The 24,407-nt window shown below is 48.4% G+C and overlaps 2 protein-coding genes across 2 annotated transcripts; both read left to right on the forward strand.

Annotated features, from left to right (window-relative positions):
- The first annotated feature begins 5,280 nt into the window (after positions 1-5,280).
- On the forward strand, positions 5,281-8,071 carry LOC103817276 (thymosin beta-12-like). Its single transcript, XM_009091407.4, has 3 exons — positions 5,281-5,347; positions 6,241-6,348; positions 7,767-8,071. The coding sequence occupies exons 2-3, from the start codon at positions 6,249-6,251 to the stop codon at positions 7,802-7,804; spliced, it is 138 nt and encodes a 45-aa protein (XP_009089655.1). The 5' UTR covers positions 5,281-5,347; positions 6,241-6,248; the 3' UTR covers positions 7,805-8,071.
- Positions 8,072-19,731: 11,660 nt separating this feature from the next.
- Positions 19,732-23,952, forward strand: WNT8A (Wnt family member 8A). Its single transcript, XM_009091408.4, has 6 exons — positions 19,732-19,940; positions 20,028-20,061; positions 20,273-20,411; positions 21,326-21,451; positions 21,553-21,695; positions 22,628-23,952. The coding sequence occupies exons 1-6, from the start codon at positions 19,870-19,872 to the stop codon at positions 23,186-23,188; spliced, it is 1,074 nt and encodes a 357-aa protein (XP_009089656.1). The 5' UTR covers positions 19,732-19,869; the 3' UTR covers positions 23,189-23,952.
- The last annotated feature ends 455 nt before the right edge of the window (positions 23,953-24,407 follow it).

A 24,407-nucleotide genomic window follows, 5' to 3' on the forward strand; every position in this document is an offset into this window, starting at 1 on the left:
GTTATTTCATGGTGTGGTCACTCATACTCAAGGTACACTAACTCCAGAGGAGTCACTTTGACAGAGCTCAGGTTAACCCTGGGGTGAAGACAGAGCTTTAATCCAACTGATTTTGGCACTTTACATACATTTGCAAGAAAAAAAATTCATAAAAGTACTCATTAAAAATGTTCTAGTTCACTCAGTTTCTGAAGAAAGAGATATTCACTTCAGATGCCAGGAGAGGTAAACAGTATAATCTTTCTTTATTCTCTTTTCACATTTTAAAAAACAAAAACAGTGTTTAATGTCAAATAATTGCAGCTTTCATGGAAAAGGCAGAAGTTAACAGATGTGGAACTCATTTATTACCATTTTCTTACATAATTGTTGACCTTGTACACAACATGTAATACCTATGTGTTTGACTTACACTGTGTAACAAGCTTATAAAATTGGAAAATTATTTTTGGAAAAGATGATGGAGAAATACAAGTTTTTATTCTGTAAATTGCTCAGAGTAATCAGCTAGAAAAGATAACTTGGCTGCCTTTCCTGCTCCTCTGCTTCAGCAGCCTTGTTTCATTAAGCCGCTGAAAAATGTCAGGGTTTATCTTCTCCCCAAATGTAAAACCAAACTACCAGGGGTCCCAGGCTATTGAGAGTGGAATGATTTGGCAACACAAAGAGAAGTTCTGGTGAGGTGCCCCTCAAAACTACATCCACAGCCCAGTGGAATGAAGAATTCCTCACATCTGTAGCTACCCCAGCACAGCACGGATTGTAACAACAGACCCACCTATTGTCCTTTTTCCTCTGGAAAAGGAAAATCTAAAGTTAACATAAAGTTAGTAGAGCTCTGGATTTTATGATCTTTGATCTACTCCTGGATTATGTTGATTATCTGTTTGCTGTACAGTGGGTGCCACAATTTGAATGCTAACGTTTTTCCTCTCTGAAGCAAAGAGAGGGAGAATCTCAAGAGTGGATTGTTTAATTTCAGAGCAGCCAGCTACACTGAGAAAAGCCATGTTTGAGCACACTCCCAATGCTCATCCAAGATTTCCCTGTCTTACTTCTTCCCTAAACTGCTGCTTGCAGTAGATGTTTCTGTCCAGAGACAGAAGGGAGGGAAAAAAAAAAGACTGTTAAAGAGTCAAAGTCATGCTAAACTTGTGTCTCTAGACCAGTATTCATCACAAACTGTCATGTGCTCTGTAGCCCTAACTAATGTGACTAACACATCACATGCTTTGTTCCCCACCCTGGCTTTGGGGAGAGAAGCCTGTGCATGGACACTCTGTATTAATTCTACTTTTTCCTTTAATAATTCATGCAAGGGTCAACACATTTTTCTGGACAGGGCCAGGCCAGAGCCAAGTACTTTGTGCTGGAAGACACACTTTTGGGTCAGCTCTTCAGAAAGCTCTGTTGCAAGAATCTCCATCTGGTTAAACTTTTAAAAATTCACCCCCATATCAAGTTTTATAATTAAAAAAAAAAAAAAAGACAGAGAGAGAGAGAGAGAGAGAGGAAATTTCTACTCCCACTAGCTTATGTTTTCTCCTTTTGCTCTGTGCTGCAACAGGGCTTCTGGTATAGACTTGTCTGAACTCCTGAGCTATTTGGAAAACATGGGGATAGAAAAAATAGCCCAAGGAGAAGGACTATCTACAACTGCCTCTCCTCACCCCTCATCTTCTGCATGCACCTACCCTCAAGGTTTAATGGTCTTGATAAGGAAAATGAAACACCTTAGGTAATGCTAAAATGTCCAGTGTAAGACAAGTGTGGAGTATTTACTGACTGGCAGTGCAGCATTACAGCAGAGAGCCTGCCAAAGAGGGATCAGTGCCTTCCTTACACCCCCAGGATTCATTGTCTCTTAGCCTGGGAACCTGTCTCCGTTCCCAAACAGGGATATTTTTTTTGGCAGCAAGACGGAACAAAAGGCACAAAGAGAACTAAGAAAACCCTTTCAGTGAAGCTGTAGTCTTTTTTTTTCCTGTTCCCCTGAGGACGGGAAACCTTCTAAGGACAGCTCATAATACACCCAATCCTGCTATCTGCCTGGAAGGTGCTCAGTGCTCACTGGGACTTACAGGAATTAGGGTCTGTGCAGATTCCAGCCCAGCTTTCAGCCTTGACAAATTGATCCCCTACCTTTAGCACCAAAAATACCACAGCATTTTGAAAATGAAATCGCTGTTATATTTGAGTGGGTGTGTTATTTCGAGACAGCACTAATGTGATTATAAAATCAGTTGTGTCAGCTTATTGGCTCAGCTACAGACACTGATCTGCTCGAGCGTCTGTTCCTCTACCCGGCTGCTCGCCTTAGGGTGCTTTGTCCCCCCTCAGCTCCCCGTGGAAATAGAGACCATTTGGTTCCCATTGCTGCACTGAGGAGAAAGAAACTCCTTCTTCTGGCAGTTGCCCACCTCATCTCTATGAAACTTGGCATTTCCAGAGCACCTCTTGTGCCAAACATGAACACATCCCCCAGCCCGTTAAAGGCTACAGCCCATATATGTGTGTGTGTATACATATATATATGTGTGTGTATGCATGGGCTGGGCACGCTGCTTCCAAGTGACAGCAGCCAAAGGAAAAGGGCAAGTAGCAGCAGGGTCCAAACCTCCCAGCTTCACTTTTCAGACCTTTCACTTGAGCTCCCTCTAAACATTTCCTCTCACCTATTACCGAATCCTGGGAGCAAGTGTTTGTTTTTCCTGCTGCTCTGTGGGTGTCTGACAGACTCCGTGCCTTGTGCTGCCAGGCATGGTTTAATGCTGTCAAAGGCAGGTGACTCACTGGTATCAGAAGTGTCAGTCCTGGCAGGTTTGACTCAGCCCTTCATCTTTTGGCAACAAATTGAAATAAAATAGAGTTTCCATTGTATGAGGCAGCTTTTCAGGCACAGCCATACCAGTGTAGCTTTATATGCTTTATGTGTAGAGCATCTGTAAAGATTATATAGTCTGCATGCTCCACTGGCTTCCTGGTTTTCCACATTTCTATACACTTCATTCTTCTGCCTCTCTGCAGCACGAAGAAAGTTGAGGTTTTCATTGTAACCACATTCTTCCCAAGGCCAAGTAAATGCCATGTTCCCTTTACTGAAGACAGTGACTCTGAAATCCTGCAATTAAAAACCTGACAAAGAACAGCTTTGCTGCTCATATACCAAAAATATTCCCATTACTAGTGAAAGGAAAAGGCATCTGAGTATGATATTACCTACCCATCTTTACCTCAAAGTATGCAATGCCCTCAGGCCAAGTTCCAAATTTTCCATAAGTAAACTGCATCCAGCTGTGTGTGCTGCAGAGTATATAAACATGAGGTCTGAATCCCACACGAGCTGTGTTTGACCACAGCACTGAATTTACAAGCTACAGAAACTTGACAGGCACTTTATGCACTGGTCAAGTTGTTTGTTATGGAGATGAGTATCTCCTGATTTCAGCAGAGTGAGAACATGTAAGTTCTCATCATTATGTTATTTCTCTCAACACTGTTGCACCTTCCTCACAAACCCAACTCAAAATCAATTAAAAACTTGGTCATCTTTAGCCTAAAAACCCAAACAATGTATCCCGAACTGTTTAAGTGTTAGGTTGGACAATAAATTGGGCAATTAAAATGGTAGTGGTGGTGGAAACAAGCATGCTCACCCTGTCTTTGCATGTTTAGAAGAGCCTGAGGTCTGCTGTGGATCCTGGGGCAGAGCTTGTGACTGGACACAAAAAACCAAAAGTGAGGTTCTTCTGCTTTGCTGTTCTGAACACTTAGTTTGCTCTCTACAACTGAGAGAACTTGTACTACTCTTGAAATTTAAGAGGTTTTGTCCTTTTAGTCTCTCTTCATAATCAGAATTATAATTGTTATTTTTTGAAATGGATAAATATTAAATATTAATTAAAAACTGAAACTCATTAGCTGCCTGGATTCATGAATCACTCAGATTATGTTTTCAAGTATTTTCTGATCTAAATCTTGTGTCCAGCTAAACAAGAGGTTAATGCTCTTTCTTTAAACAGACACACAAAAACTCTTTGGTGCCAAATCTCAGCTATGGCTTACACCAAATATTCACCCAGTGGCTGCCTTCCTGCTTTCTCCCCGGGGGTTTCAGTCAGGAGCACAGCTTTCTGTTTGTGACAACTGGTTGGATCTGTGGGATGGAAGCAAAGGAACCGAGTCCTGACATTAAATATGGTGCACACACAGGGATTTGGTGTGGTCAGTGCAGAGATAACCGAGCCAGCCTGCACAAATCCCTTAGGCTGGGAACAACCTTTAAGATCAAGTCCAACCACAAACCTGTTCATTGTTTTAGTTTAAATAAACATTGTAAGAAGAGGTCCTTAAAACACATTTAAGCACATTAAAACCATTTTCTCCATGCACGTGTCAGACTCAAACCCACTCTGCCTAAGCCTGTGGTGCCAACAGAAAGATCCACAGACCTTCCAGGGGCTCTCAGCCAACTGAGACATCTCTGTCCCTCTGAACTCGCTGCTCAAGCTGCCTTAAAGTCAGTAGAGAAAACCAGGTACTCCAAGGGCACAATCAATTTTATCCCAACTTCATTGCCTCCCTTGTGACTGTCATGGAGTCTAGACAGGAATTTCAGGTGGAGACACTGAAAGGTACAAGAGAGGAAACCCACACCACTGGGTATCCAGGAGGATGCACACAGCCCTTCTCTCCCTGCTTGCAGAGCTGTGGGCTGAGGGAGGCACCAGCAAGTGAATTAACAGCTACCAAAACAGGCACAAGCAGGAATTCACTGTGCATCCCTTTAGAACACATTCCTGGATGTCACTGTGGTGCCTGGGCTGTGCTATCTCAGACTTGGCCCTTGGTCATGGCAATCACACCAAGGCTGTGCTGAGAAGCCTCAGAGCCCCAGGCTTGTGCTTCTGCCAGCCTGGGCAGGCGGGTCTGATCCCCAGGCGTGTTGCTGAATGCACCTACAATCCTCCCCCCCTGAAAAACCAATCTGGCAGCAGCAACCTCCAAACCTCAACCTCACTCCAAACCTCAGCACTGGGAAATGGTGGGAAGGGAAACTTCAGTATGATTGTCATGGTAAATGAAGAGAACAGAAAAAAAAAATCAAGATGCAATTTGGCAGTTTTCCATGTCAGTTTTCCCATTTCCCTCCCTCATGCACTTTCTACAGGAGCAATCTGTCCTTTCCCTAAACGCTGAGCAATCCCAGCACTAAACTAATCAATATTAATAGCGATGGGTTTGGGAGGGGGGAGGAGGGGAGAGGAGAGGAGGGATTACCCTGACCTTTTTCAACTCACACTGCCTCAGACGGCCACCAAGCAGCTGAAGAGAGAGCAGCCAGACGGTAATGCCATGTGGTTTTAGTAGCTTTTCTTTTTTTTTTTTTATATTTTTTTCCTTGTGAATATTTACTCTGTTGTCTCAGTGCAGATAGCAATGAAATCTGATTTTCTGCAGGAAGGAAAAAATATAATTATATCAGCCATCTCCGGGCCAAGCCTTGCCTTGATGGGAAACTCCACTGAAATAAGGGGAAAAACACCCAGGCTGGATTTTTAACTTGAATTTCTTAATAAAAAGAGGAATTGGATTAGGGAAGTTTTGACAGGTGAAATGCTGGTGTGCTTTGTGGAATTCTCTTTATTATAATAGGGTATAATCAAAGCCATTGAGCTGTGACTGGGATATGGAGCAAGAGCAAACAAAGGGCTGGGGGAACCGGTCCTCTATTGTTATGTTCAAGTGTCCACAGCAGCTCAGGGGATGGATGTACTCAGTACAGGGGGCTCAGAATGAAAGACAAATCCTATTAATTAAAAGAAAATCATAACTGAAGCTCTTTGTTCCTGTTGGATTTGGGGTTTATTGTAGATTTTTCCAGTTAGCAGCATTTCTTAAAATACAGGTTTCTGTCAGGGAGCACTGTGGATTACTGGCAATTAATAATTGTCTCTTTTATTACCGATTATTCTTGTTGCCATGTGCAAAATATGATTTTTAGAAATTGCATCTGAGAAATCTACAGAAAATTCTATTTATGTGTTTCTTCTTTTGCTCTGAAAGAGCCAAGCCTCAGGGAAAGGTCCCAGATTGAGTGTTAAGTTTGTGGAGGTTTTTGAATAAACATTTTTATGGTATTTTAATATTTTTTTTCTTGAGGAGAAAATGCTTTGCAGATGGCTGGTATCACAGCACCAGCTAATGAAGCCATGGGTGTGTTTTCCCTTTCTTTGTCAGGATCCATCATGTCCGACAAACCAGATTTTGCAGAAATTGAAACGTTTGACAAGACCAAGCTGAAGAAGACAGAAACCAGAGAGAAAAACCCACTGCCCACTAAAGAAAGTAAGTGCTTATGAGGGTATTTGAAGTACGAGTAGCAAGGACATAATCCATATTGCAGTTCATATGCAAAATGAATACTAATCACAGGATTACAGGCTCAAACTCATCCCTGACTTTAAGTGGGGATAATACTAAGACTCTATGCTGGGCTTCCAAGGATATCAGTAATTATAACCAGCAGTGCATTTTGTCTGAAAAACCCTTTCTGATGGGATTGCTCTTCCTTCTGCTAAAAGCAAGACCAGTGTTCCCAGTGGGTGCTGGTAACAGGATCAGTCTGTTTGTAATTACCTTGTTCCCAGCCCTCCTGGAGGCACACGGGACCCCTTGCCCATCCCTGGCAGGCCAGGCAGCATCCCCAGAGGCTGCTGGGCTCTGGATTTAGTGTTATCAGGCAGATGAGCTGCTGCCTCCCACTGGTACCTGCTGTCAGCCCTGGGCAGGAGACCTGCAGGCACCTTCTGTGGGAATAAGGCAGCAGGCAAACCCATCATCATCCTGATCTAACAGGCAATCTCCCTCAGAAAAGCACCCCTGAGCTGTTCTCATGCAGGGTCTTCTCCCATTCATGCTGTGCACAGGCAGCCAGATAAGGCTGGGATTCATGTTCAGCTTCAGATATGAAAAGAGCATTTGGAGCAGGTTTTGTGAGCAGTTTCCTTCAGAAGAGAATTGCTAATCACTGTGGATGTGTGTGCTGATAGCCAGGCACACACACAGTCTCAACATTAGATACCTGTTTTTTCCCCATTTTATTATCCTTGCCAATGCTAAAGCTGTAAGTACAAGAGAAACTTTGCACACCATGGCCTGCTCCCTTCTAGCTAGGCAGATGTGGAAGGAGTTGTCATTTTCAGGGTGATCACAACAACCAATTATGGATTTAATTGTCTGGCTTTGAGTATGACCCTAGAAATTGGAATCCTGCAGAACCATTATCATTGAATCACAGAATGGTTTGGGTTAAAAGGACTTTAAAGATCATCTTGTTACAACCCCATACCATGGGCAAGGACACCTCCCACTAGATCAGGTTACTCCAAGCCCTCCAACCTGGCCTAGAACAGGGATGTTCCAGGGATGGGGCAGCCACAGCTTCTCTGGGAAACCTGTGCCAGGGCCTCACCACCCTCACAGGGAAGAACTTCTTTCTCACATCTAATCTAACCCTGCCCTCTGGCAGTGTGAAGCCATTCCCTGCTTTTCTGTCACTCCAGGCCCTTGTCCAAAGTCCCCCTCCAGCTCTTTTGCAGTTCCTTTAAGTGCTAGAAGGGATTCTAAAGTCCCCCAGAGCCTTCTTTTCTTCAGGCTGTAGACCCCCAAAACTCCCTCAGTCTGTCTCTATAGGAAGGCAAAGTTTATTGCTCATCAACAGTAAAGTTTACTGATGGTGTTTTTGTTTCCTGTTTTTCTGCCAGCTATCGAACAGGAAAAGCAAAGTGAAAGTACAGCCTGAGCACAAAATTGAAGATGTGACTGCTGCTTCTTCAGTGGGGTTTTGGCTTCTGAGTTGGGCTGTTGTTTTATTTGGTCCCTCCCACCCCATATTGGTTTCCCATTTATTTTAGGAAACATTTGTTCATTTAATGTTCCCTGGAGAAGTTTGTTTTGTGTTTTTTGAAGAAGATACTATGTATTTGTATTCTTGAAATTTTAATTCCAAGTTCTGTATCAACCCCATTACTTGGCAAAAAAAAAAAAAAGAGCAATTTGCATAGAAATTGTTTTCCTAAACCTCACAATAAACAGGTTTCTTCTGACCAACTGTCTTTGAGCCTTTTAGAAATCAAGTTTGCACTGCAACACTTACTAACATCCTTCCCCCTTTATTTGCATTTCCTCAGCAGCTCAGGGCTTTGGGCAGGTTGGGAAGGGTCACCCCAGGCACTCACAGAGCCCTTGGCTGGAGCACAGCCCCTCTCCATCCCCTGTATCCTGCAGAATCCCAGAGCCCCAGATGGCACCAACCCACAGGAAGCCCTGAGTGCCCTCACAGCAGCCTGGAGACTTCACCCCCATCCCTTGTGTCACTCAAGGTGTTTCATGGGAGCCCTGAGGGACAAACTATGGGTGCCAGGAGTTTTGAAACCCCCAGGCTGGCAGCAGGCATGAGGGGAAGCCGCTGGCCTGCTTCAGTCTTTCCCAGCAGTAGATTAGAGGTTCCAGAGACAAGTACCCACTTACAAATTCCATGCCAAATTGGTTGGGCTGAGAACATTCTCAAATTAACATTCCAGATGAAGAAAAAGGCTGCAGCATCCTCTCCACAGCTTTTTTATCTCTCTAACTTGCAAAGACCCAGTCAGCCTTGTGATGACTGCAGCACAAACACAGCCTTTGGCCCATCTCACACCAAGCAATACAAGAATGAGGGAAGGTGGAAGGTAGAAAGAAAATTAAGTATTTCATTAATTTTTAGGGATGAGAGAAAGATCTTAACAGCACAAGGGTATGAGACACAAATCTTCAAAGCAATAAAGGACTCCCTCCCTCTTCATTACTGGTGGAGCAATAACATCCTCACTGGTCTGCAGAGGACTAGGCAAAAATAGACTCTGGTACCAGCTCAGGGGACTCTCAATTACATGGTATCACGTTATCTCTGGAATTAATTTGCAATCATATTAGAAAAACAAATGCTTACTCTGGGCAGATAAACTGCTGTCCCTGGAGCTTTAGTTTGATCCTACTTGTGCTGTGAAGTGAGAGCAGCTCTGTGTACCTCAGCAGGGTTAGTCTGGGCTTGTACCACCATGAGGTGAGGCAGAGAGAGCCTACAGGCTTCAGGAAACAGAGGGGAATGGCTGGGGTGATGTCCAGAAAGCTCTTGTTTGCTTAAGGGCTGTTTGACACTTGACATTGAATGTGAATAGTCAGAGCTGCAATTAAAAGTAGCAGTGGATCCACAAGACTGTCACCTTTGGTGGCAGCAGAAGGTAACCAGAGGTGACCAGGAGACCAAAGGAAAACACAGGGCAAGAGGAACAATGATTTCTGTCAGAGCTTTGCTAATGTGGTGCTGTCCAAAGGGATCAGACTGCTGTTTCAATCCACATTCATCAGTTCAACACTGATGATGTTTCTTTTCATGATGAAGGGTTTTTTCACATTCTCATTGGAGGACCCCTTGGCACCTGACTCAAAGGGGTGTTTATTTTTAGGTCAGGTGGATTTACTAATACTGATTTTTATAGAAAAGGTAAGGAATGCCAGAGATTGAGCAACAAAGAAAACAGTGCTCTTTTCTTTGTGACTCATGGCCTCCCCTCACCCCTGCACACTTCAGGGTCAAGGAGCCTCTGACATTATTTAAATATTTGCTTTGATGATGGTTGCTTCATGGAGGAAGCATTTAGAGATAGCCCTTAGAGCAACACCACCTGTGGAAATCTGTAGAGTTCCTACTGTTCAAGCAGATTCATTCAGCCTGTTCCTTTCCCAGGATGGTTTTTCAGCTCTGTATTGCACTCAGCACTAAGGCCACAGATGAGACTTTCTCCTTGGTTTTGTCCCACGTGACGATCTCCCCCCACCTATGCCAGTTCAGAGCATCTGCCAACTCGCTCAGCAAATACACTGAAAATCACCAAAATCTTCTTTGGCATCACTAGGGGCTAGTGTCTGTGCCCACAAGTTCTCCCAAAAATCAAAGGCCTGGGCTGTGTCCTCAGCCTGCACTTCTTGGGCAGAAGGGAAGGGAGGTCTTGCCAGAGCAAGAAAACAACAGAGATATTTTCCTCTTGTGTTTGCAAGATTGGCAGCACAGCTCAGGTTTGCCCAAGCACTTGGCTCGGGGCTGCTCCTGGTGCTGCTGCAGGGCTCAGTCTCCCCCCAAGAAGCCTGCTTCCAGTTTAGCTGTTTGAATTTAAAGCCTGAAATGATAAAACTAACATCTCAGTGCTTTTATCCACACATCTCAACCCACTAGATAGGCTGGGAAGAACTTTAGTCACATTCCCCACCCCTGGATCTGACTACAAAGGCTACAAACACCTGCTCACCTGGAAAAACTCCTCAAGGTTAAAGGCCAGATCTTCCCAGCTTTCCCCTACCTGCCCCAGGTGGAGCATGGCTTTATGGCAGGCTTGGGGAGTGTTTCTTGCACAATTAGCAGTTCAGAGAGGCTCAAAGTTACAAAAACATAGTTGAGTGCTCTGATTTGAGCAACATCCCTCTCTGCTGCTTGGGGAGACCATTTCAACCCAGGAACTGCATCAGGAGATTAAAGTTTTTCAAGAGCAGGGACAGGTTTGGCTCCCTGTTATCTTAAGAGCATTAAAGGCCTTATCTGTGGGGCAAGCTGGGGACACCAACCCGGAAACTGCTCATTCCTTCAGGCTGAGAGAGGGAATTTTCATCCTTCCAGGCATTACACAAGGAAATATTTGTTGCTGCCATTGAGAGGGAGCTATGAGCAGAGCCAAGCTAAGCTAAACCAAAGCAAACACCTTACCCACACCTAGGGAACACCTTCTGGGTGTTAACCTGACCTTCACTCCCTGGAAGAGCATCTTCCAGCTCCAAGGCTCACCAACAGTGAGACCCTTTCCCAGCCTCCATGGTGATGGGCAGCTGAGCTGGACACAAGTTCATCATTAAACAGAGCCTGTTCCAAGTGGGAAACTTAAATATTTCTGCCAATTAGCAGCAGCCCCTTGCTGTAATGTAAAGGTACATAAACAAGGTGTTACCTTGCAACTGCTCCAAAGGAAAAACGCCTCCCATGCTAATGCAGTTACAGCAGAAAAAAAAAAAATCATTATATGCAGATAAACACCCACCTTCTTGGCATCCCCATGAAGCCAGTTTTGCCCCCTGGATCCCAGAGATAGGGCCAGGCCTCTCAGGATCTTGGCCAAGTCCACCTGCCCCTGTGAGTCACCTCTAATTGCTGCGCACAGTTGCAGCAAGCCCTGGCTGGGCAGAGGAGATCTGCATTCCTGTCATTGTTATATCAAAGTGAGTTGATTTAATAAATCTCATTAGGCAGGCATTTGATAGCAGTGAAAGCCAGGCAGAACAAGCCCTGAGCCTAGCTCTCCTAAGCAAAGGGCAGTTGTGTGTTCCACCACAGCTGGAACCTGGTGAAGGCCCTGCAGGTTCTGCCAGCCCCAGCTCAGGTACCACAGCCGAGTCTCAAAGCACATGTGGGGTTTTTTTCAAATATATTTGGGTGTTCTCTCTTATTTGGGTCATTAGCCAGTGCTTGGGCACTGGGGTTTTGGCCAGTGCTTGGCCACCACAACAAAATCTGGGATGCCCATGCAAGGCCAAGGCTGAAGAAATCTTTGGAAAATGCCTTTGTGTGATTGTTCTGCCCTAAGAGCTGGTCCTGATGCAGCAGAGACCTCTCCTGCTGAGAGAGGATCAGGGAAAGAAACCAGGGAGACATGTGAACAAAGAAAGAGCTGCAAAAGCTCTGTGGGATCAGGAGTCTGAACCACACCACGTGGGAAGGAGGTCAGGGCTGGGAGTGCAGCCAGGGAGGTGCCCACGGCAGCAGAAACTCCAGGCAGAAGAAGCCAGGGTGGTTCTCATGCCTCTGCCTGGCTCACCCCTTGTTTTTCCAAAAACACAGGGTGAAAACAATAGTCCTTTGAAAAGCACTAACCTTCTGGTGCCAAGCTGGGGGAGCCTCCCACACCGTGCAGGGGCAAACAAAGGCTCTGTGTCCTCCTGGAGCCCTGGCACTGGCAGCAGCCCTGGCCTCACCACCTGTTCCCACCCAGAGCCGTGGCTGTCCCAGCCCATCCAGGGCACCGAGGTGTGTCCAGCAGCACAGCCTGCAGGGCTGGAACGTGAGAGGCAGCCTGGGGCTGAGCCAGGCTGTGTGGGAGCAGGTGTGCTGGGGGTGTTTCTCCAGCTCCAGCCCAACACTGCTCAAACTGACAGCAGGGAAAGCTCTGCTTCCATCTCCTGTGCCCGGAGAGGCGGCTCCGTGTGCTCGCTGCCTTGTCAGGAGAGCTGGCTTGGGAAGGAACAGTTGCTGGGGATGGTTGGTGCACATCTTGTAAGCTGTGCTGACAACAGCTCTTGACAACTCCTACCATCAACTGCAAATCTCCCAATGCTTCGTGTTTGCTTCAAGGCCCGGGGCCAGAATTCATTCAGTCCGTGGGGAATTGGGAAGGAAGGAAGAGGAGGGGGTAGCAAAAGGGGGGTTCTAGCTTCTTGGTCAAAAGGACACATGAAAATGAGGTCTCTTAAGGCTCCAGCAGTATGCACTAAATAAAAATAATGAGAATTTTTAAAAAAATCAGAAATTTTGAGCTGGTCTCCTGAATTCAGAAGCCAACTCTGTATCAAAATTTTTGATTTGGCAAAGTTGCAATGACAAGGGAAGAAAAAAATTGTGTGTGACTCCAAGTGGGTGTTTTCAAACAGCATCTTGTTTGGGAAAAATAATCCTCCTTGTTCTGCTTTGTTTTCTTATGATGCTGGAAATAATTCTTGTTCTCAGAGAGAAGAATTGGGGTTTTATTTTTCTGTCTAATCACAGGAGCTGTCTCAGGTCACGCCTGACCACAGCTGGTCCCCCCATCCTTGCTAGCACTGGGAGGAGTCACCACCACAAAGTGTTAAAGGAACACGTGTGCAGGTCCAAAATCACACATTTCATTTAGCAATGAAGAAATCAGGCATGAGGAGCCTTGGCTGAAGGTGTGTGCCTTTGGGGCTGAGCCCAAGGGCCGTGATGGAGGCAGCAGGGATGCCCTGGGGCAGCAGCATCATTCCCACTATTCCAGGGAGCAGGAATAAGTCTCTTGTAGTATTGCAATAGCTCCATAATGGCTTTATAATAGCTCCAGCCTCTTCACTGCTCCCCCAGATTCACCATTTTATTTCTGTCCTGTCCAAACTTTATTTTATCCTCAATACATCTTGAAAATTGCAGGGCTTGGCCAGCCAACCCAAGCAATGAGCACAGGAAACTCCCAACTCCGCAGGGGCTGCAGAGGGATTGCTGCACAGCTTGGGGTGCTCGGCTGGGGACACTCTGCAGGCTGTGCCACCCCGTGTGCCCCCGGGGCACTGCCAGCGGGCACGGTGCGTGCGGGACGGGCTGGGGACAGTCTGCAGGCTGTGCCACCCCGTGTGCCCCCGGGGCATTGCCAGCGGGCACGGTGCGTGCGGGACGGGCTGGGGACAGTCTGCAGGCTGTGCCACCCCGTGTGCCCCCGGGCACTGCCAGCGGGCACGATGCGTGCGGGACGGGCTGGGGACGGTGTGCGGTGCGGGGATGTCCCACAGGGGGGAGCCTTGTCACCAGCCTGCGGGGACACTGCCGGGACACTGCGGGGACATCCCCAGCGCCAGGCCCCCTCCGCTGCCGGTCCCCGGGCTCGGTCCCGGCGCTGGGGCTGGGCTCCGTTTCCACCCCCCCATGTTAACCATGCAGAGCGAACCGCGTTCATCCTCCCGGGGCAGGGCACAGATCCCTCCAGAGCCACCACGGCTCAGGTGTTCAGAGCCGGTCTGGGATTCACCAAGCGAATATGATCAAGGAAATCTGTCTCTAAAAGGTGTCACTGGGAAAAAATCACCCCGTGGAGTGTCCTAACAGCCCTCTGTGCCTGGAGGATGCTGATGGGCCAAACCCCTGAGCCTGATCTCCACCTTACACATTCCCATTGGATCAACTTTAAACTGAGCAGCAAAGGCCTAAAACTGGTTTAGTAAAACCAGAGACCTTGCAAAGAGCTGTCATCCCTCTCTGACCTCAGGTAACACTGGAGCTGTCTCCTGCCTCAGAGAAGGAGAAGTGCATGGCATTGCCGGACTGATGGAAGCGAGGTATGGACGTGGCATCAGTGCCCAGCTGCACTGAGAAATGGAAATACAGGGCTCAACCCAGCTCTGTATTTCCTAGACAGGCAAAACAAGAGGGGTTTCCTTAGGGGAACCACAGCAAAGGGCCAGAGCCCAGGTGGGCACCACGGGGGGAACAAACCCCACAACAGCTCAGGCTCCCCACTGCCTTCGTGGGCAAAACTGGTGCCAGATGCAGCTTTTCTCCTCACTTTGTTTTTAGCAGAAAAACTCAAAGAATTTTTTAAGTTGCTCTCTGCCCAGATTCCTCCAGAGGAAGCCACAGCTTTCTGCACTTGGAATCACCTCTGTCCAAAGAAACAAAGACAAGTTTAAAGAAAATATTCATGGCTCAAATCACCATTTTCTTCTGTGAGTTTCAAAACCTCCCACACTGAGTGTGCCAGACAGAGCCAGCAGCAACACCCATACCATCCAACTCAGAATTTAAGATCTTTGGGCTTGATCTGTGACATGAAATGGATGGGGGACAGGAGGGATGACAGAGCCTCAGCCACAAAGGGGTAATACAAGGACCCATGCTGGGAAAGGATGGGGAGCTCCACATGAGCCAGGTTGTAATCAGTTAATTTAGCTTGAGTTTGGCTAGGAATAGTTAAGAAGGATGTGATAATTTTCCTCTGTATCAAGTGCCCAATCTCTTCCTGGACAGGCTTTCACCTGGGAGGTGACACCTTGCATCTGCTCCCTGCATGCATGCCCAGGCAGTAACCTATCAGCTGCACTGATTCTGTTTGCATGACACTTCCTTTAAAGAGGGAGAGAAAAACAAAACACTTGTCCCTGCTTTATAAGGCTGCTGTGTAAACAGCCCTGTAGGTTTTGGGGGACACACCTAAAGGAGGCAGGTGAGGTGAGGCTGATGAGGTCACGGGGCAGCCAAGTGCTCTCTAGAGCTTTCCCCAGAGAGATGGGCACTGCTGCTGGCAGGGTTAAATCCCCCTCCAGCCACTGTCCCCAGGCAATTGGGCTGGAGGGGTCCTGACCCATCTCCCAGCCCTTCCTCCCCACTGCATGGGGCCATCCTCATCCACCTCCTTCCTGACACAAGGCGAGCCCACAGCAACTTAAATCTACATCTTGAGCCCCTTGCTCTGCCTCTTGTTGATGGAATAAAAGTTTCCCCACTGCTATTTTCTCTATTTTCTCATTTCTAGCCTAAACACATCATCCCATGCACACAGATCCAAGAGTTCTGCAATGCTCTAAGCCTTTTCTACAACCCAAATCAAGACATTCCCAAATCACTTCGACAGCCCTTGCTGGGAAGGATCTATATCCCTGACCAGTTTGTGTCTAGAAAGATCAGAGTTTGGTTCCAAACCTCATTTTTTTTTCCTTCCTAGAACCAAAAGGTGCAACCTGGAGCTTCCTGTGGTGCTGGCTTCTATCCCAGGATGTGTTTCCTTCAGTAGCAGAGGCTCTCACCTTGGACTTGATGAAGTTCACTGCTCACCCCATCACACTGCACAAAGCTGTGCTGGGGATCAGGCTCAAAATTAAGACAGAAAAACTGGGTGCATTGGTACAGCTGAGGGCACAAAGTGCTGCTGAGAAACAGCAGCTCCTGGGGATAATTTTATTCTCTGGGAAAGCACACCCTAAGCTGGCTCCGTTGGGTGGTTTAATCTTGTTTTCAGTAAATATTGGGCTGCTTCTGTGTGCCAAAACAGGCATGAAGAGGACCAAGCCTGTGGGGTAGGTGTGGCACAATACCTGATTCCAGTTACATCTCCATCCCCAATTACTATTCATTAATCAAAACATATTCATTATACAGGCAAAACTCCCCCCAGCATTGCCAGGTCCAGGGCTTGGGTCCTGCCTCTGTTTGCTCCTGCTGGGAACTGCAGCAGCCCAGAGGGACTGTGCAGCAGGCAGAACAATGGGCACATATTTTCCCCAATACAGGAAGTCTGAGAAGACTAAAAATAAAAATTCCTAGAAGAGCTGGGTGTGCAGGAGGGCTGCCCCACAGCTGCAGGGCTCTGGGGTTGTGCAGCACAGGGACACATCCCCTTGGCTGTGTACAGACCAAGGGACTTGGGGCTTCCCAGGGTGAGCAGTGTGGGAGAGCACCATAAAACATCCTGCACCTCACCAGTGAGGGGGTGGCTTTCTAATTACCCAGGTGGGTTTCTATTGTGAGGAGGGCAGCAATGCAGGATTTGACGCCAGGGCTCTGAATGTGTCACCTGCCAGGGGCAATTTAGCAACTGGCCTGTGCTTTATTTTCCTGTTGTCCACAGCCACGGGGAAGCACAAGCCAAGACCCCACCCTGTGGGACCTGTCACCCTGATAAACTGATTTACATCATGTCTGCCTTCCCTGAAAACCCACATTGTGGTGTGAAAAGGGTTTTGTGGGTGTGTGGGGCTGTATATGCTATTCTTGTCTCTTTAATTAGGGCAGATACCAAAATGCTTTAGGATTTTGACCATCCCATGAAAAGTGCTGCCTGTTTGGTTACATAGCACAAAAATAAGAAACAAAGCACCAATATTTTGTCAGTTAAGTCAAAGGGGTCCAGCTGACATTCAGGACACTGCTTTGCAAGCAGCCTGTCCCTCAGCATCACTTGGTGCAGGCTCTGGTGCTGCCTCTGTGCTGGGCAGCTGATGGCTCATGAGGTCCAGGCTGCCCAGAACCACTGACAGTGCACATTCCTCATAACAAGGTAAATTCAACAGAATTTGCATTCCAGACTTTCTTTTCCCCATCTAGAACCAAACCAAAAGCAGGTCTAGGCAGTGGTAAAATCAAAGGGAAACCAGCTTCAGCAGCATTTCTCAGATGACCCACAGGGGTGGGTCACCATGGGGTGAGCAATGGGCTGTTCCTGTGGGTGATGACCCAGCCCTGCAGCCTCCAGAGCCCACATGTGCCCAGTGACTTACAGAGCAAAGCACCAAAATCAGGCTCTAAACAGCTCTGTCCAGTTCAGCTCTGCCACTGATCCACCCCGAGATCTCCAGACCACCCTTTCCTGTGCCTCAGTTTACCCAGCTGCAAACAGAGATGTGTACATTTAATCTCTTCTACTGCAGGGACATTGCACAAAGTGGTTTATGAGTGCAAATTTATTAACACAGCAAGACCCAAGTCTGCTTTTGCCTAAGGTGGAAGAGCCAAGCAGAAATAGAATTGGGATCAGTGCACGAATTTCTGGGTACCCTGCAGAAGTGCTGGCTCCTGTCTGCCAGGCCTGAGCAGGTAATGTGGAAAAAACCTGGAGCAGCGTGGGGAGGCTTGTCCCAGCACGCTGCTTTGTTTGCTGACAACTAGTGCAAGTGACAACGTTTTGAGTGACTTTTAAGATGGCTGTGACTTTAATTAGAAAGGACATTTTTAATAGCCTGGGCAAAGAGCTGTGTGGTCCTGCCAGCGGCTGCTCGCGGCACAGCTCACGCCCAGGGACGCTGTTATTCCTCTGGCATGTGATAGCAATATCATGTGTGAACTGACAGAGCAGACATGCCAACATTTTTTTTAGCTGCACAAGCTGTCTCAGACAAGAAAAAAACCCATCTAAATGGCCTCAGGGGCAGACACAACCCCCCAAAATTACCTGTGCGCACGCAGAAAATGCAGGTAGATTTCCAAGTCATATGCATGGGCTTTACTCAATGAGCTCCCCTGATACATGGGAAACACTTCATTCCCAGTAATTGTCCTTTGACAGCTCTAACAAGTAGGATCTGTTTGGGATGGTAATGATTAAAATGCTGACTCACAGAGGGTTTTCCATGCTGGTGGGACTGCACCAGTTTTGTGCTCACTTGGAAGGTATTTTGCATCCCTGCTTTTTAACCAATCTGCAATTTTAATCCTCTGGTTACAAACGGGTTGTTTGTGGCTTTGCCCAGCTGACTCCAGGTTTCCCTTGTGCAGAGTCTGGAGGGAGAAGGCTCTCCCCTCACTCGCTGAGGGGCAGCAGGGCAGGGAGAATCCCTGTGCTTTCTGCAGCCAGGAGCAGAGAGGAGCTGGTCTGTCTCCAGGCAGGAGAGAGAGGAGTGACAGCTCTCCAGCAGCAGGAGCTGAGCCCACAGACCTGCTTCAGACACCAGCTGTGAGGTGTCAAACCACAGGGCAGGTTGCTGGCTCTGCAGTGCTCTTGAGCATTTCATGGCAGGACAGAAAACTACTTCTCAAAGGTATGGAGGTGCATCCCCCTGCCTGGCCGTTGTGCTGCTGTCTGTGGCCACTTATCTGCATGGGGAGATGGGGGTTTGTCCCTGTTTGTTCCCTTCTGCTTGTGGGGCAGCTCCCCAAGTGCCATGTCCAGTGCAGGCCCATTCCCTTGAACCTCACTTTGCTGCCCTTTCATCAGTGTCCTTGCAGCAGCAGTGATTAACTCAGGGAGGTGGGTGTACCCCAGGGTCAGTCAGGGAGCTGAGAGGAGGAGGAAAAAGGCAGCACCTCCACCTGCCATGGGGCCAGAGAGTCATCATGGGCAGATGCTGTTCCTGTGTGCCATGGGACAGTGACAGGCAGAGCCAGGGGGCTGTTTGTCACTGCTGGCACAGCACAGCACTGCTTTGGGGCCAAGTACCACACTGCCCCTGGAGCAGCCAGGATCCCTGCCCAGGATGAGCCAGCCCCCAGTGGGGCCATTCACCCACAGCAAAACAGACTGAGGAGTTTCCATAAACACCATCATCTCCCCATTCCTCCATCAGCTGCACCACAGCTCCTCACAACCCTTAATGATACTGGCTGTAACTCCCAAAAGGCTTTTTGAGTTTCCCCTGATAAGGATTTTTCTTTCCCAAGCCCAGATGATGGCTCAGCTGCAGCAGAGGCCCCTGGTTCCACTCAGACTATGGGCAGCTCCTGCCTGGAGCAGCAGCAGCTGTGCCTGGGCTGCAGCAGCCTTCACCGAAAGGAAATTGCCAGCCCCAGAAAACTGCTCCCCTAATTACAGCATTGGATCATGGAGAAAACCACATAAATGATTCACACAGTGTTCCCAAGCTGCAGCCCTGTAAATGAGAGAGATTTCCAAATGCTACCAAGCTACGCTCGCTGGTCTCAGGATGGAGATGCAGAAACTTTCATCATAAAGAGGAGAGAAGGAAAATTCCTGCCCTTAAACTCATCTCTGCAAACCAAGGAGGCCTGGGAGGTCTATCCCCTATAGATTTTTACAGAAGGGTTGTTAAAACTCCTCGGGGAATTCTCCTAGGAGGGAGCAGGCAGATAGCAGGGGAACTATAGAAATGCATCTGCTTGTTATTTCAGAGGGACGTGGGGATGGAGCCTCTGCTGGTGAGCAGAGGATGAAAAGGAGAAGGCAAGAGGACTTGGGGCCAGCAGAAAGGGATGGCTGGTGGCGGGGAAGAGAGTTAAAAGTGTCCCATTGTTAGGGAAGTTTGCTCTCCTTCAGACCATCCCTCTCCCAGGGACACCCGCCGCCTTTTGAAGTGCAACCTTAGGCGGTTCCTTGTCACCCATTGGAGCGGGAGCTTTTTTATCACATTAAGTCATTGGGTAGCAAATGAATGGGGGGTTTTGACTATTCACAACTTCACCTTATAAATATCGGGGTTGGAGGTTCCTGCAGCTTTGCTCCATCCCCATAGCTCACCTTGGGAAGGAGTGGAGGGAGGTGGCCCTGCTTGTGCAGAGACCTGCGGTGTGGAGAGCTACGGAGCAGCCAGAGGGATCCAACCCCACTCCTTGTGACAGCCATGAAGAGAAGCACCCTCCTCATCCTCTCCATCACAGGGGTCTACAGTGCCATTCTCCACACAGCAGCATGGTAGGGTCCAACTCGGTGGGAAGGGCACTTTTTAGAGATGCTCTTCAGCCTGTGGTAAGGTGATTTATTTTATTTTTTCTGTTTCAGGTCTGTGAATAACTTTCTGATGACAGGACCTAAGGTAATTAACACATGGACTGCCAGGAATTTAAATGGAGTGATTTTGTATTGCAAATGGGAAATAGTGCTTTCCAAGGAACCAGACTTCCCAGAACGTGTCGGCTCTGAATCCTGCCAAGTACAGAGGGAAAGAACTCACAACCTGTTTATTCTGTTTTCACTGATAAACGCTAAAACAGGGTGGATTTTAACCCCGCTGTTTCCCGTGCCAGGCTTACCTGACGTTCTCCAGTAGCGTGGCGGCCGGGGCACACAGCGGGATGGAGGAGTGCAAGTTCCAGTTCGGCTGGGAGCGCTGGAACTGCCCTGAGAGCGCCCTGCAGCTCTCCACACACAACCGGCTCCGCAGCGGTGAGTGCGCCTCCACCTGCGGCCCCGCTCCCCGCCCGGGATGCTCCGGGGCCAGCGGGGACGTGCTCTGGAGAGAGCCGGTGCCGCCGATTAACTGATGGAAAAGGGCCTTCCTCTCCCAAAAATCACAGCTGTTTTTCCTTTATGTGTATTAACTGGTGTCATTAACAGCACTAACATTTTCCTAGGGATCCCAGGCTCAGTGTTCCCTGCGGTGCTGCTCCATGCTCCCCTTTGTGCGCAGCATCCCGGGGAGTGCAGTGCTAGAGACACCCGAGCTTCCAGCAGGGAGAAGTGCAGGAGAGGCAAAGGGAGAAACCAGAGGTGTGCACTGAGAAACTGCCTCCATAAAAAAGCTGTTGGTATATTTCAATATTATCTATTTCAATGGGCAGAAGTCTCCTTTCACTCAGAACAGCATCTCTATTTGAATCTCTTCAGAAAGCCAAAAAGGACTACACTGGGAGTGTGAGAGCAGATAGCTGTTAGCACAGGTTCAAAGAATCAATGACTATTTTCTCTAGCAGACAAGATCAAAGTGCAACATACCCCCAGGCAGGGAAGGACAGAGATGAACTGAATGCCAGGTGAAAGGAGAATTAACTCACCTTGGCCAGAACAGGACCATGGCATTTCCTTAAATCCTACCCCTAGCAAGAAGTTCCATTCCCTGTATGGACACCTGAATAATATAATAGCCAATTGCTGTAGCCTGTGATGCTGAAGCCTGAAAAGATCCACTCGTGAGCATTTCATTTCTGTAGCACCTTCCCTTCTGCACAGAGCGTGTGGGTATTTTCTCCTTGCACCTTCGCAGCACAGGAGATCTTCATTCCTGATAATCCAGGACTGATGTCTATATTTGCATGTGACAGCTTTTGCATGTGACAACTTTTTTCCCTCCTCTTCCCCAGCTACCCGGGAAACCTCCTTTGTGCACGCCATCAGCTCGGCCGGGGTCATGTACACCCTCACCAGGAACTGCAGCCTGGGAGACTTCGAGAGCTGCGGCTGCGACGACTCCAGGAACGGCCGCGTCGGTGAGTGACCGCCTGGGACAGACTGACCCGTCCCTCTGTCCCACACACAGCCCCACAGGCTGCGGGGCAGGTCGGTGCCTAAGCCTGTGTCTGTCCTGCAGGTGGCCGAGGTTGGGTCTGGGGAGGATGCAGTGACAATGTGGAGTTTGGGGAGAAGGTTTCCAAGCTCTTTGTGGATGCCTTGGAAACGGGACACGACACCCGCGCGCTGATTAACCTGCACAACAATGAAGTTGGGAGACTTGTAAGTAATAATAATAATAATAATGTCTATATTGAAAACAAGATCTAGGCTGTTCAGGTGCCCATTTTCAGGCCCCTGTGAAAATCCAGGCCCAGTTGTGGTTGCATGGGGGGAAAAAACACAGCCAGAATCTGGCCTTGAACCTCAACACAGGGAATCACAGTAAGAGGTGTTCCCCCTTCCAGCTTCTGCAGCTGTGTAATGCAGTTAACTGCTGGCACACACCACTTATTCAGAAATGCATGGGATTTGTGCTCACCTCTAGGCTTGTCTGGTCTGTAAAACAAAGCCAGAACCACCTTCCTTACTTTCTTGCAATATGCATTTCCAAGCTCTTTGGCCGGGAAGCCAGGTGCGAGCTGGCCCTGCTCACAAGCCAGCCAGACTCGCCCCCACGCCTGCCTGGGCCATGGAAGCTCTCAGCATCTTGCCAAACCTCCTTGTCTGTAAAAACAAGGATGACAACACTTAACATACCTATCTCATAGGGTGTGTCAAGGCTTAATCTCACATAGATACCAGCGATTGGGACCTTATAAATACCAGAGGGAGATAGGCAGATAATGTCTGTGAAGTCCTTGGCCTGGAGGAGATGCAGAGAGGTTGGGTATGATTATTCCAAAGCAGTTTCACACATTTTGAATGAAACCTCTGAAAGGGACATGGGTTGATGCTGGTGAGTGGTGTGAGAAGGGCATGATCTGACAAAGGCACTTTTTTCCTGGCCTGGATTCTCCTGGAAGGGCTGGGGACAATAGTTTGTGCCCACTTAGCTCTGGAACAGATGTTTTCCTGGAACTAAGAGCGCCAGCTCTTGGAAGGACCTGAAATCATGCCAAGCACAAGCTGCTTTAGATGCGGTGTCCCCACATTATAAGCGCTGTAGAGCCTGATTTTGAGATTTCCTAATTTCTTCACCTCATCCCACCAAGGCGGTGAAAGACACGATGAAGAGAGCCTGCAAGTGCCACGGGGTGTCGGGCAGCTGCAGCATCCAGACCTGCTGGCTGCAGCTCGCCGAGTTCCGCGAGGTCGGCAACTACCTGAAGATCAAATACGACCAAGCGCAGAAGCTGGAGATGGACAAGAGGCGCCTGAGAGCCGGCAACAGCGCCGACAGCCGCGGGGCCACAGCAGAGACCTTCCACCACATCCACGCCACCGAGCTCGTCTTCCTGGAGGACTCCCCCGACTACTGCACGAGGAACGCCAGCCTGGGCCACCACGGCACCGAGGGCCGCGAGTGCCTGCAGGGTGGCAGGAACCTGTCGCAGTGGGAGAAGCGGAGCTGCCGGCGGCTGTGCACCGAGTGCGGGCTGCGCGTGGAGGAGCGCAGGACCGAGGTAGTGGCCAGCTGCAACTGCAAGTTCCACTGGTGCTGCACCGTGCGCTGCGAGCAGTGCCGGACGCTGGTGGCCAAGCACTTCTGCACCCGCCGCGACTCCGCCGCCCCCAACCACAGCAGACAGAGGAGCAGGGGCCACAGGAGATAGGGGAGGCCTTTTGGTGTCCTCATGCTGGGGAAGGAAGGTTGGGTGTGCACCCTGTGAGGTGCTGGGGTCTCCTGTGGATGTAGGAAGCACAAGGCGTGGGCGCTGAGGGACCACGGTCCATCTTGCTTTCATGTCTTTCCCTCAACATTTACCGGTAGCTTCTTTCTTCTCGGGAGTCACTTTATCTGTGTGTTGGACAGAGGGAGGAATTCCATGGTCTATGCAGGCTCAACCCCTTGTGCCCTTGCCATGGGGTCTGCCAATGACAGCAGTGGGGCTCCAGCCCCCAGCCACAGAGGTGGGAACAGGTGCTGTGGCAGGTCCAGCCAGGTGATCCCATCCCTGCAGGCTCTGGTCCCCACTGTTGGTGCACAGCAGCTGCTTGGCAGCATCTCTGGAGGAAAACTTATGCACTTTGTGATGTGAGAGGAGGTTTGACAGTGTCGTGGTGTGTATTACCATAGCTGCAGCCTTTTGAGGGCTTTGAAAAGTTTACAGTCAGTGTTTACATATTTCCCTCCCCACCTTTTTTTTCTCCTCCTTATTGAATTTTGTATTCTGGCACAAGAAGCCTTGCCCCAAATAGACAATAGCTTCATGTATTTGTACTGGATAAAATTAAGCATTTTACAGTTCCTGTACTTTTTTTTTTTTAATTAGCAGATAAGAATTCAAAATTCTTTATGCCTAATGTTGTTTATTAATAAATTGTATTATTGCTTAGCACAATCTGTTTTCACTATATATTTTGAAGGCATCCTTTAAGAATTAGGTTTTGGACTGTATTTTGCAATAAACCCTAATGAAAATAATTGGCTTTTTCCTTTCTGGCTTCCTAGCAGTATGATTTTAGGTGCTGCAAAATTGTCCCTTTCTGTGTATAACCCAGCACTTCCACGAATTTCCTTCTCATTAATCCACCAAGGGCAATGAGTTCAGTAGCTGGATCTCAGTAAGTTGGCTCCAGCCTCCAGCCTCCAGTCCCCGGAGGGTTGGCTTTAGTACCTATCGCCGTAATCTCGCCCTTTCCAAGTGCTGAGTATGCAGACACAGCCCGGCTAAAGCCGATTCTGAAGCTCCCAAAGTCTCTTTAATTTGCCTCGACCCGACATCCCCCAGACAATGCGAGGCTGCCCCGCTTTGATGTGGAAAGCGTCACCAGCGGCACTCACTGCGGATTTCTTGGAGGCACGAGAGGAGCCCTTTGAACTGGAGCAGG

Source organism: Serinus canaria, chromosome 13 (genome assembly GCF_022539315.1).
Source record: "Serinus canaria isolate serCan28SL12 chromosome 13, serCan2020, whole genome shotgun sequence".
NCBI classification, from domain to species: Eukaryota; Metazoa; Chordata; class Aves; order Passeriformes; family Fringillidae; genus Serinus; species Serinus canaria.

Excerpts from the sequence above, each read along its gene's own strand:
- LOC103817276 (XM_009091407.4), top strand. The coding sequence starts at position 6,249 with ATGTCCGACAAACCAGATTTTGCAGAAATTGAAACGTTTGACAAGACC. Across the intron at positions 6,349-7,766 it reads CCCACTGCCCACTAAAGAAA|CTATCGAACAGGAAAAGCAA; the intron begins GTAAGTGCTTAT and ends TTTTTCTGCCAG.
- WNT8A (XM_009091408.4), top strand. The coding sequence starts at position 19,870 with ATGAAGAGAAGCACCCTCCTCATCCTCTCCATCACAGGGGTCTACAGT. Across the intron at positions 20,412-21,325 it reads ACACAACCGGCTCCGCAGCG|CTACCCGGGAAACCTCCTTT; the intron begins GTGAGTGCGCCT and ends CCTCTTCCCCAG. Across the intron at positions 21,452-21,552 it reads CTCCAGGAACGGCCGCGTCG|GTGGCCGAGGTTGGGTCTGG; the intron begins GTGAGTGACCGC and ends TCTGTCCTGCAG.